This window comes from Calidris pugnax, unplaced genomic scaffold (genome assembly GCF_001431845.1).
Source record: "Calidris pugnax isolate Ruff unplaced genomic scaffold, ASM143184v1 scaffold45, whole genome shotgun sequence".
Lineage (NCBI taxonomy): Eukaryota > Metazoa > Chordata > Aves > Charadriiformes > Scolopacidae > Calidris > Calidris pugnax.
Genome location: NW_015090764.1, coordinates 1,579,823 through 1,592,681, shown reverse-complemented (window position 1 = coordinate 1,592,681; position 12,859 = coordinate 1,579,823). Strand labels below are relative to the sequence as shown.

The window sequence follows — 12,859 nt, the reverse complement described above, 5'->3', positions numbered from 1 at the left end:
GCCACGGCAGCACCCACCCAGCTGGGAGGGGGACAGAAGCAATGGGGAGAGGGATCACGCCGTGTCCAAGCACTGGGTCTCCTTTCCTCTCTCTTGAATGGTGCTGGGGAGCGTGGAGGGAGGAAGCACCGGTGGCGATTGTCACCGAAGGGACAGGGATCTGTTGGGGTTGGCTGGAGCCCTTCTGCCCTGGAGGAGCCTCCTGCAGAAAGGACGCCCCGTTTTAAAACCAGCGGCAGCTGAGCTCGGTGTCTGCTCGCTGGGTTTGATTTTATTGGAAATGCTTTGAAAGCTCTTGGGTGAAGAGGTCCCTGTCCCGGTCCCCCCTCCCTGCCAGCCCATCTGGCCCCAGCTGGTGCTACAATCAGTTCAGATTTGTACCCAAAATCCTGCCATCGGTGCATCTGTGGTGACGGGTCGCTGGCTCAGACAGCCGGTGTCCTCAGCAGGGTGTGCATGGCCATGGATGGTCAAGTGTTGGTGTTCCCAGCCTATACAGCCTCAATTTCTATGGACTTTAATCTTCAGTGTGTAATTTATTACTGGTGCTCGTCTTTACCTAGAAAATATTCCTATTTAATTCAGTGGTCAGATCCATCCAGCCACCGTTGTGATTTATCTCATCTCTCGTGGTGAGAAGCTGATGGGTACAGATACAGGCAGTTGCACGACCTTTACAGTCTCTCCTGGAGCCCAGGGACGTGGATGGAAGATTGTTTCAAGACATTTTGATTTTTATTACAAACCAAAACACTTCACATTCAATTCGGGTAGGCAGGATACCTACTCGTGGGGGGAAAAAACCCAGCCCCAAACCTAAACACCTTAAACAGGTATCAGTCTAGCTCTAGCTCAGGCTTTTCCACCAGATCCCAAACTTGAGATGACCCAATATCCCGCCTGCTTGGGCTGTTGGTTACTGATGGGGTGTTACTTCAGCTGTACGCAGCAGTGGAAGCTGTTTTGATAAAGAGTTTAGTGAATCATCCCAAGCTGCATCTGAAAAGAACCGTCTTCATCATCCAACTGTATTTTGAAACACAAATGCTTTGTATTGAAGTCGTACGATGGATCATCCGACGTGATGGGGTGGTGTGTGTGTGTGTGTAGGAACTTGTTGCACCTCGTCGTTGCTCTGTTGGTCACGCCGCCATTCATGGGGTAACCTGAGGGAGGGCAGGCAGGGCTGAGGAGGGCTCTGGGCAGTTTGTTGCTCTCTTCCCTTCTTATCTTTTCCGAGGAGAACGCTGGGATACGGAGCGTCTCTTCATTTATGATCCGAGAGGCTGCTCTGGGTGTAACATCCAGCCTTTCCAACCAGCCCGAGCATCGCAGGCTGAAACCAAGGGGCTATATATAACTTGACAATCCCAAATCCAGTCGGGAGCAGATGAAGCTTATTGGTCTGTACAGGGTGCTCACGCTGTGATATGTGCTAATACCACATAAAAGTAACAACTGTTGAGGAGCTTCCCTGCTACGTCCTTTCCCATCCTTTATCACAATTAAGTTAAAACGACTGGATCGCTGCGAGCTCTATTTTTACACCCTCGGGCATGTGCTACCTCCTTTGAAAGCCATCGCTGTTTTAGGAAGGAGTACAAGAAGGGAGGGGACAGTGTTTCTATACCACAAAGTCAAAGTGTGACTCTCATTACCTGCTGCTCTTCTGCCCTTATTCTGGGTCACTGTCAGCATAAAAGTACCGTGATTCTCTTTTTAGTTACGAGAGGTGTTGGAAATGAATGCCCATTCACATTTAAGATTAGCTTATATGGCGTATGACTCTTTTCCAGCATAATTCTGACAACAACAGTGTTAAACAGCAGAATCAAAAGGAACCCAGACAAAGAAATGTCAGTATTCATACAATTTAACATAGCTCCCTACTTGTTTTTACCAAAAAAAAAAAAAAAAAGCCCCGTAAGATGTTAAACAAAAAGAAATGTCCTTCATTCAACGCTGTTAAAATATTTCGGTGCTGTCAAAGTGACTTCAAAGCTTCTCCACATCTCCCCGCTCCGGCCGAAGCGCCGATGCCCGTCCTCAGGCTTTGGTGATGTACCCTTCTCTGATGAGGAAATCGTAGATTTTCCTGGTTTTGTTCACATCGATCTTGATGAGGGCCCGGGCCTGCGCCAGCCTCAGCCCTCCCTGTTTGTTACACTCGTTCACTAAGGCAGCTTTATATTCTAAATAGGCTCCGGGGACCAACCGCACCATCTGACAGAGCTGGAAAACAAAAGGTGAAGTTAATAAACACTAACGCTCGTCAGGCGCTTTCATTCTGCGATCCCTGTTGGGGGAGTAACGTTGAGAGTATTTTTCTGAAAACACTTGAAATGTGTTGGTGGTTTTTTTTTCTTTCGTACGGGGGAGGCGTGCAGGGATTGCATTAGGAGCCCTCTCCATCCACAGGTAGGGAGGGGAGGAGCCTGCCGGCTGCTGCATTCAAAAACATTCCTGACTTAAAAAAAAAAAAATAAAGGAGGAGGATGAAAGCAGGCTCTGGGCTCAGAGGAGCGTAAGGATGAGTGTGTCCTGTGTGGGCGTTGTTCTTTACAAACCCAGGGAAGTACACATGCCAGAGAGACTCGCAACCAGCAATTCAGCGCGCTGGAGGGGTGCCAGGGAGGGCATCTGTCTATTAATCCCCTGCAGACTAAGTCTTTAATACCTTTCTACAAAAGCAGCTACGCACACAACGCCTGCCCCCTCCGGAAGCCCAGGGTGGAAACCACCCAGGGGTTTTGGAAGTTGGGGAAAAGGAAGTGATTTCAAAAGGGAAAAGGGCTTTCAGAAGCCCCCGTGCTCTGCTGTTGGGGGGGCACGCTCCCATTTCCCTCCCAAACACCAGCTGCCTTCTAGATGGTGCACTGGATCGCTCCCGGTGGAGATACTGGCTGTCTCCTCCTTTTAATAAGAAATGCTTAATGATTGTTCCTCATTGATAGGAAATTGCAGAATTCAGAGGAACTCAGACTTTATGTCTCAGCTGACGAGGAAATCAGATTCCCCGTACACGCTAATGTCCCAGGCACAATTATTTATATGCTGAATGGAGCCAGAAATGCCATGTTCCACGGTGAATCTGTGATCTGATTTTCAATGCTGCCATCTCCAGTGAAGGGGAAACAGCTTCCACGCAGAGGGAAAACTCTGAAATGCATCTGTGTTTCACCAACACGGCAATCTGCCTTGTAGACAATCTTAGGACAGATATTGACTTCTAGTAAAAAAAAAATGAAAAAAAATCTCTTATTTCAATAGTTTTCCAGCGTTGCCTTTCACTGAATGAAGGACAGGCCTGGGCTGGGCTGCAGAAGGAACTGAGCCTTTGGTTTCTTTAGGTGACCGTGCAAGAGCACTCTACGTGGGGCTGTGAACTCCAACACCAGGCCAAGCTAAAACCCATCACTTAAAGCCATAATGTGCATAAAACAAACTTGGTGTATGCATTGAAAAGCAGAAATATGGGGGAAAAAAAAGAAAAGATGAATATACTGTTATTGCCTCCGTGTTTCATGTTAGTCTAACAGTGAAAAGCCAACCATAATTGGTTGAGGTCTGGCTGTGAGATATCTGTAATATGGAAAGAGCTCTGCTGTTTGTGATCTGTCCAGTGAAGCCCTTGATGAAATTCTCGGCTGGTTTTAAAACCAACATTCATTAAGAAAAAATAACCCTTCTGCTCACCCCACTCTGACGAGGGAGGGAGAGAGGATGTCACAGGCGGGATGTTATAGCAGCACGTAATAGCACCTTGGTGCTCGTCTTTGCTGAACAAGCTAATTTGCTGGAGCTCTGTTGTATGTATAGTGCAGTAATTGAAATTAAGAAGCCAGCTGGAAAACCTGAATGACTTTTGTGAGCAGGGAGGAGTAGTCAGGGCATGCAGAGGAGGTGTATTCACAGCACCTGGGAGAGGTGGTTTGAGTGAGCAACCCCCTGCGCTGTGAAGTTTTATACAGATGATCTTTCCATTTCTTTCCTCACCTCTTTCTCCTTCTCGTTGAGTTTCTCTGTGCCCGGGAGACCGGTGAGGTTCAGCGGTGGGGCGCTGCGGCGGCCTGCGGGGACCAGAAAGGAGAATTGTGAGGAACCCTGAGCTATTTGGCAGGGGCTGTTCCTTAGGTGTGTTAAATCCCTGTCACGTTAACCCAGTATGATCTAAGTGTTTATAGAGAGGGGTATTTAGGGCTTAACATAAAAACTGCACTGATTTGATAAAAGGTGTGACTTTGCAACTGCCATCGTTGTCACAACCCTGTGAATAGTTGCGTGAGGACTCTTGCGCTGTGAACCCTGGCTCAGGGGAAGGGAGGAACTGGAAGACAATGGTTTTCTGTCAAACTGGCACTGGCTGGGGTTCAGCCAGGCTGCACCTCCCGTGAGGGGGGTGCTGGGGGTGCCCAACATGTACCATCACCTCCCAGCTGGCCTGAAACTGGTGAGGACGCTGAGGTTATTTGGTGGGGTGACGAGCAGCCGGTTTCTCTGACAACTTCAGGAAGCAGAGTTGTCTTTAAATGCCTGTAAATATGATGCAGATATTGTAAAGTGAATGCAGTTCGTGGATCTACTTTTGTCTGTTACAATAAACAGAAGTGAAAGAAATGTCTGGCACAAGGGAGTCTGGTAGTTCTCACTTCCCCCATTGTTTATAACTGCTGAACTTTAACTGCTGCAGCTTCAACTTTCACAAGGGCTGTTTACTTGCAGGTTTGTGGTTGGTTTGTTTTTTTTTTTTCTCATAGTGGTTTTTGTTTTTTTGTTTAACTTCCAAAGCTCAGAACAAAGCCAGGGTTATTTATTTACATTTTTAGAAAGTCTATTGCCCCGGTGCTGTCAGGGAGCCTGATCGGAGGGAGAACTGAAGGACTGGAAAGAAGCTGGAATAGTGTCTCTGGCAGGTGCAGAGGAAACTATTTCCCAGCACTGCTCCCTCTTTCTGTGGCCTGGAATGTGCTATGGTGAGGCATGACAGAATTTGGTTTTACTGTTTTATAAACCTAGGAAATAACACACACAAAAGAAAACAGAGCCAGGCTGCGAAGTCAAGATCTCAAAATCTAGAAGTAAAGTTAAGCAACACTAATTTGCCCTCTTGTATATTCAGTATGATGCAGCCTTTAATTACATAGACACGTGGCAGGTTTTCCGCAGTATCCTTGCCTTATTCAGTATGCAGGATGTTTGTTTAATTACCGACTATATAGTATTTTGTTTGGGTTTTGTTCAACATGTGGCAGTGGTTGTAAACACTGCATGCTATCTGAGTTCCACAGGCAAAACAATTCATCTTCTCTTGGGCTCTTCTCCTTCACTTGGAATTCTTAATGAAAAAGTAATTTCGTTCTTTATACTAGCCCTTCAGCTGAGGGGATATTGTCCCTGTTTCATGGACTTCATTCCATGCCCAGCCTGAGATACACAATGCTGTCTTCTCTCCAGAGCACCACATCTTAGCTACCACCAAATATGTTTAAAACATAGTGCCTATTGACTTCTGCAACAACTAATTGCTTGGTATCCTGACCCAAATTTCCAGGCCTCCTGGCAGAAATGAGGAAGAACGTATAGACTCTGTGGCCACCTCTGAGAAGTTTGGTTGAGTGGTTTATTGGCATCCACATAAAAACTGGATGCAGAGATAGAGCTAGAAGCCAGTTTTCCTGGCAATGTTTAACAACCTTATAGTAAAACTTTATCCTGGTCTGACTCATTGCGTGCCATCCTGTCACCTCAACATGAGATGGGGTTTTATAGGAGTCTTGCTCCCGAGGGCCTTGACTGGCCCCTGAATCTGTCCTTACTGGGCACTGAAAGAAGTAGGGGTCTTCTTGATGGAAAAAACCCCCCGTAATTTGTGATTGAATTACAGAATTCAAGAATATAAAAACATATTCATAGAAAAGGAAAACTGAAGTTGCACAGGCAACCTGTGTCATCTCATTCTATCACTTGCTTGATGCTGCAACCAGTGCCTGCTTCTCTGACAACTGTTTTTTGGTGTTCTGCCCTCCCAAATCTGCTTTCTGTCAGGTTCATATTGCTCCAGTATGTGCTACATGGCTTCATTAAAAAACTGGATTAGCTTTATCTTTTAAAGATAAAATTTTGTTCTCATGTGAAAATTCTTCCCTGCCTTGTTAATGTAGCTTTAGGATGGAATTTTCCATCTGTAGTCAGAAAAATCTAGAAAATCAGCAGAAACCCTACAGGATTTGGATGTGGAGTGAGTTGCAGACTGAGGGAATGTGTTGACTTGAGCAGTGCTCTAACCAAGAGGCTTGAGGGCTGACACTTTTGCACTCCAGCAAGAGAGTCTCTCTCCAGCTGGCTGTCAGAACAGTATCCCTGGCGTACGGCTGGCTTTTTATCACAGACCATCATCTAACAGTTACCTGAATTTGAAGGAACCGGTACCGTGGGACTCAGGCCAGAATCACTGAAAAGAAAGGAAATTTTCAAATTGCCTTTATGTCTTTTTTTTTTTTTTTTTTTTTTTTTAAGAATAACCATTTATATCGGCCCCGAAACTACCTTTCCCCCAACTTTTAATAATTATACAATTCAACTTGCATAAGCCAGGCCCTGATCTGAAGTCAACTGAATTTCTAGATATTTAGTATACTCCCAGATTGAAGTCCATGTCTGAAAAAGGGGGTGGAGGGACAAAATAAAAAACTCAGTGGAGACTGACTGGGGACATTCCAAATCATCTTCCCAGACCACGTAGCCTACAGGATGCACTTCCTTTGCGTTGCAACTTGCCCCTGAAATCAAAGTGCTTGAGCAGGGTGACTACACATTAATAATGCTGCTGCATCTAAAATCATCTGAAACATTTCAAGTGTCACCTGCGCCCTCATTAATATCCATAAAGACCTTATTTTCCTTCATGACTTCATTAACAGCAGTTAAGTTCCTGAAATATCAACTACAGAAAACAGATTTTGAGCCCTTACTAGTTATTTTCTTGCCTGCACTTCAACAGGCACTCCTGCTGTTAGCCAGAGTTTCTCGCCCTTCTGAATTTTCCTGTTCCTACTGTAATAAATCGGGACTGTATTTGCTGGTATGCACCTGAGTAAAGCAGGGGGATGAAAAATGCAGGGTCTTACATATCAGCTTGTCGACTGAGCCATTGCTGGCAGGCACTGCTGTCCTGGATGTACTGCAGGACTTCGGAGAGCATGGTGCGCTTCAGGCGTTCCTCGTCTCTCGTCTTCTTCAGGTTATCGTAGGTTCTGGCACCTGCAGCAAACACAGAGCACCTTCTTGCCAGCTGCCTCTATCCACATTTTCAGACTGTTGCTTCTTGTGAGTGAGAAACTGTTCTCTAGCTCTGGACTGGGCTCTGCTATTCTCCTTCATGACAACTACTTGGCATGAGAATGTATTAGATTCCACCCCGCACCCCTCCCCTGTTAAATTCAGGCCAAAAGCAAAAAAAAAAAAAGGCTTCCGTGACACATTCCAGGATAAAACAGGCCATTTCATTTATGTGGAGGTCTTAGCCCTCTCTCCAGATATCACACTTCTTGATACCAGTCTCAAGTGCCCAGAGATAAAGCTCTGGAGACCACTGGGCCATGACATACATTTATTATTTTTTTTTCTGAACCTTTTGCGAAGTGGTGAGTAAAGCAGAGCTCTGCTAGACAGCGCGTTCTCCAAGCTCATGGCTTAAAAAAGCACAGCTGGACTGAAGCATTATTGCTGAAGCCTTGTTCAGTTAAAGAGCTAGGCAAATGCATTCCAAAAAAAAGTGTCTTTTTACTCGACGCATCCTCAGTGTTGTAAAATCATCCCTCCGCGCCTTGATGAATGGGAACGGGCTGAATAATGCATCAGGTACTTACTACAGAAATTGGTGATTCCTGCTGCTCTGTATTCCTGGAGTCGCTTGATTTCCCTTCGCAGCTCAAATTCCACTGTGTCACCCCACGAGGAAGCAGAAGGGAAATCCAGAAAACAAATGTGGGTGAGCGGGGGTGGCAGTGAGCTGTGGGGTACGTTGTGATTTCTTATTTGTCTGCACAGTTTGGCTTTGAAGCCTACAGAACCACAGCCAGGGTTAACCTCCCTGCACAAGTCTGGGTCAGGGCTCAAACTCCGTGTCCTAACACTCCTTGATCACAGATTTAAAAGTGGTTTCTAGCATACGTGTGCTCAGAAAAGTTGTTTTTTCTTCATGCCTTAACAGTTCCTTTGCCATACTCTGGACAAGGCAAATAATAATGTAGGATTTCTGGAAGGCATTGAAAAAATACTCCATCCAGGCTCCTTATAGCATCGAATATTGTCTTTGGATTGTGATTTTCATAGCTGGACCGTCCAAAATTTTTCCTGGCCAATGACTCTTTTTTTTGTAGTCACATTAAATACTCATATGTCTTTTGCTCAGCGACATTCACAGCCGGTAGCTTTATCTCAGCTGGCTTCAGGCAGTGCTTAGTTTTAAAGTGGGCAGGTTTGCCTGTCCAGAATTTGTTTACTCGTTGTACTCAGCTGTGTGTAACGCGTGTACCTGACTATCAGGTCAGCCTGAGGACTCTGCTGTCACTCCAACAACAAAACTAATTTCCAGGGCTAATGCTCACATGATCATGCTCCCTCATGATTCTGCAGGGTCATACTTCTGGTATTTCACACAGGGTGTCCTGAAAATACAGTCCCAACTTGTTTAAATGCTTTGTTCTGTCTAATGAGCAACGATTTTTCCCAGTTCAAGTCAGAGAATGAAGCAGGATGTAATGACTCGTACTGGAATCTGCTTAAGTGGGTGCTGTGATTATGCATAAAGACTGGAGATGATTCGGTGACAGAACAATGCCTCTCCCTTTAAGGTAAGGGACATAATGACAGCTGTACCATATAATTATGTACACATATAATAATTTAACATGTATCTTTCAAAGAATTCACAATTTGCTGTCAGCACCCAATTTCTCAACACAGACATAAATTTTAGGGATTTTGTTCTTTTAGTGCTACAGAGCCCCAGTAAATGAATAGTGGTCTTTTGATAAGAAAATACTACTGCTAACACATGACCAGAATGTTCAGTCAAGTGAAAAATCAAACAAAGAGCTCAGACAGAGTTTAGTGGAAAAAACCCACTTGCTGCTCATTTAATTTATCAAACCACAAATGTATTTGTTTTTCTGAGGGAGGGAAATGGAGGAGGAGGAGAAAAACAACCTCCTGGAGTGGTATATATTTAGGAAAGGTTGTAGATGATGCAACCACTCATTATGCTTATTGAGGGACGTATATGCTAAAATCCTCAAACTACTTACACGCGTGGCTTTCAATGAACTTATCATGCTCTACTGGTCCAAGAATTCGTGCAAATCGTCTCATTGTTTCATAAAGGTCTTGAACTTCCTTTGGATATCGCCTTTCCAAAACTAGAGGGGGGAAAAAAGTGACACACGTTACCACAATTACTGTGAGAATAAATTCAGTGGAGCCTGAACTAATTGCCAGCTTCTGAACTGCCCAAAGATCCACATTTGGTTCACTTCTTGGCCGTTTTGGTGTCACAACTACAAACTGATGAGTAAAAAGCAACAAAATTAGATAGCCCTTAAAATTCTAAAGGCAAAAAGGATGATATTTAAGTGTTGTTTGATCATTGTTTAGAATAGTGAGATGCACTTCAATGGCCTAGGTTTCTCCTTCACCTCTTTCCCTACTCAGTGGAGCCCAAAATGCTTCTGAAGAGCAATTCTGAGGCAATTACTAAAACACTGAGCAGGGAGAAGTTAGAGCCAGCTGGTTGGAAACAGTCGGGGCAGGAAATCTGCTGGAATTCCAACCATCTGAGTATGGTCCAGTATGAACAAACCACACTGGTGCACTGGAACCAGTGAACAGGCAAAGTTTTGCTTCCCGAGTAGAGGCTGCTTTAAAGTTAAGCAGTTACACCCGATACTCACTCTGAAATTTTCTGAGGTTGATTAGGCCGTGATCTCGTATGATTCTGTAATTGAGAGCAAAATGGTATTACTAGAAGGCATTAACTCGTGTATTAGCTCATAAATACAAAGGCTTCAGAAGAAACTTTGATTTAGACCATCAGAGGGGTCTAAAACTAAATGCATATGAAATTTCCATAACCCTTGATCTGGCCAGCTGAGAAACATGATGTGGTGACGCAGCGTGGCTTTAATCAGGGGTGAATGTGGGGTAGTGCTGGGCATTAGCCCAGTGCTGACAGCACTCAGCACAAAGGGAGCTACAATCACTTTAAAGGTCTGAAATTGCTTCTTCAGGCACAGATTTCTCATCTACAGTGTCTTGCAACTGGTCTTCCCAACACTGGAGGTACAGGAATGTCTCAGGGAGAATGATTTCCAGCTTCAGAGAGACAAACGTCCTCCTGCTGGAGCAGGGGTGAGGGAGGGACTGTAAATTTCACCACGGGGAGCAGGAGGAAGGAATTTTTCCATGACAGTTTAAAAGAGGAAACTGATTTAGGTAACTCATAAGTTTGAAATGTTCCTGACAGGGCGAGGGAAATGAGCAGAGTGAGAAGGCAGGTAAGATATTTTAGAAGTCCGTGACACATAGGTTTGTGACAGGTTTCAGCAAACGTCATGTGGCCATTGCTACGTGGTGATTCAATAAACACCCGACTTTTGCAAATGATAAGAGATATTACAAAGCTGGGCTTCTCAAAGTCAAGTTGGAATTTGCTCTATAAACTCCATTACATTTTCTTTACTGTGTATAAAAGACTACTCCTGTCCCATGTGGAGAAGACTTTCCGAGAGTGACATCAGCATTTTTATATCATTTTCCAGATCTTTGGCCCATCCTGCTGTAGAAACTTTTCAAAAACTGACACTGGTTTGATTTATGTAACTGACCCTCATGGCACTTTCTTTTAGTATGACATGATTTATCATAATGGAAATTATACCACATCAATATTATTTTATTTATGAATTAGAAAGAACCAGGTCAATACATATCAACTTTTACCTGTCATTTAGCAGAACTATGCTGTATTATGAGAAGGAATGGAGGAGTCTTAATCCGAATCACTAATTCTTCCAGCAGAAAGTAATACAGCAAGATATAATTTTAAATATTGAACAAAGTATTTGAAAGTTATAATAAAATTGAATTTAATGAATAGATTGAGTCATTCTAAAAAGCTGTCAAATGAGCTGAATAAATTATTCAAACTCACGTCAGCAATGTAGTTATCTTCATTACACACTGTGGAAAACTAACTTATAGACCACTAGGAATTAAAAATAACGATGCAAACCATTTCTATGAAGAAAGTGGGGGGTCTAGCAATGAGTCACAGACTGGCAGCTCCTTTTTTTTTTCTCTAAAGTAGAAAATGAATTATGTGCAGTCCATTAGCATTACATAAACCAGAAATTTGCCTTTTTTTTTCTTTTTTTTTCTGGTTCCTAGTCCTGGATCTGTGACCGGTTTCCCAGGTAGTATTTCAGTTTCATATTCTGCAAAATGGCTCCGTGATCTCATCAGGTGTGCTAGAAGCTTAGCTATTAAGTATAAATGGATTTGGGAGGGTAATGTGAAGACAACTGTGTACATGACTTTCATGCACTAAAAAGGTCTGGAAAATAGACTTTTCACAATTAATGATTTGGTTTTGAGAGTTTAAAGGAGAGTTCCTCTGCCAACCATGTGTACAAATAAGTATCATGGTCTGTTGATCAGTGTTTTCTGGGCTGGTACCATTGCTAAAGCCTGATCTTAATCTGTGCCCAGGAGAACCACACATCCAAGACGAAGCAAATCTGATAGCAGGAGGTCTCTGTGCATGGGGAGGGGCTGGAGGGGTGCTAGAGGAAATCAATTATGTTTAGTAACAGGAAAACAGGGAGGAACAAAACATGGTAACGAAGCAAAGGAACACAGTTGTTGCTTGAAAACTCACTTTTTTCTTCTCTGCCTTTCCTTTAACCTGGAATGATAAATATCTACAACTGCAATCTTCAGAGCTGGAAAATATTTTAAAAAAAGAAAAAGATTACAGAATACATAAGTTATGACTGCATGAGGATAATTTTCAAGCCTTTATGTTCATGGTAGGCTGAAACGGTCACTCTGCTTTGCTATTTTAAAAATTCTGGGGCAATCTGACAGGGGCATAAAGTGCCTAGAGGCTCCCTTTCTGGAGACTATACATGGTACCCATAGTAGCTTTCCTTTGCTTACTCCTTCCAAATACCTGGGGAATGTACACCTGTAAATATCAACCTAGGCAGAGCCTGAGAACTCTTTTCCTCTTCCTTCTTGGACTGTTTCACTAATTAGCACTTATTCTTTCCCCCATACACGCAATTGTTACGTATTCCTTTTCCTGAAAAGGAAATTTATTGGATTTAACGATCTGAGAGATCATCTTTGGACAAAGGCTTCTTTGCGCAGAGCAAGGAACTCCAAAAAATAGGAAGATGTGGTTCTGAACTGTGAGGATCCAGAGTAGCCTTTGTTACAGTTCTAAAAAACATCTACAAGATTTTAGCTTGTTAACTCCTAAACTTATCTGTCTGCCAGAAGAACAAAGAGAATAGTTCAGGACAATGTGAAAAAGCACAGGAAAAAGCCATGCTCATTAGAAATCATATCCTTTTCGAAATCAAATCTGTCTGCAGTCTGGCTGATCCACTCGGAGATCCTTCTGCTTCTTTTTCCTGTAACCATTAGGTTAATAACTTTTTTTTTTTTTTGGTAAATTCTTGAAAGAAAAGGATAAGGAGACACCTATCACCTTCCCTTCCTTCACTTTGTTAAATAATGCAAAAATTCTAGGTTGTTAGATAAGCATAGAGTTGGCTGATTTCTTCGTTGGCTCTTT

General features: G+C 43.5%; 1 protein-coding gene across 1 annotated transcript in view; it reads right to left on the bottom strand.

Annotated features, from left to right (window-relative positions):
• Window positions 1–713: 713 nt before the first annotated feature.
• The window catches only part of TADA2A (transcriptional adaptor 2A), a 33,180-nt gene continuing 21,034 nt past the window's right edge, over window positions 714–12,859 (bottom strand). The window contains exons 10-15 of the mRNA XM_014951817.1: window positions 9,309–9,419; window positions 7,869–7,940; window positions 7,128–7,260; window positions 6,408–6,451; window positions 3,997–4,070; window positions 714–2,232 (exon numbers count right to left, since the gene is read on the bottom strand). Of these exons, the coding sequence (XP_014807303.1) occupies window positions 2,047–2,232; window positions 3,997–4,070; window positions 6,408–6,451; window positions 7,128–7,260; window positions 7,869–7,940; window positions 9,309–9,419 (620 nt within the window). The 3' untranslated portion in view covers window positions 714–2,046. The remainder of the gene's footprint in view (window positions 2,233–3,996; window positions 4,071–6,407; window positions 6,452–7,127; window positions 7,261–7,868; window positions 7,941–9,308; window positions 9,420–12,859) is intronic.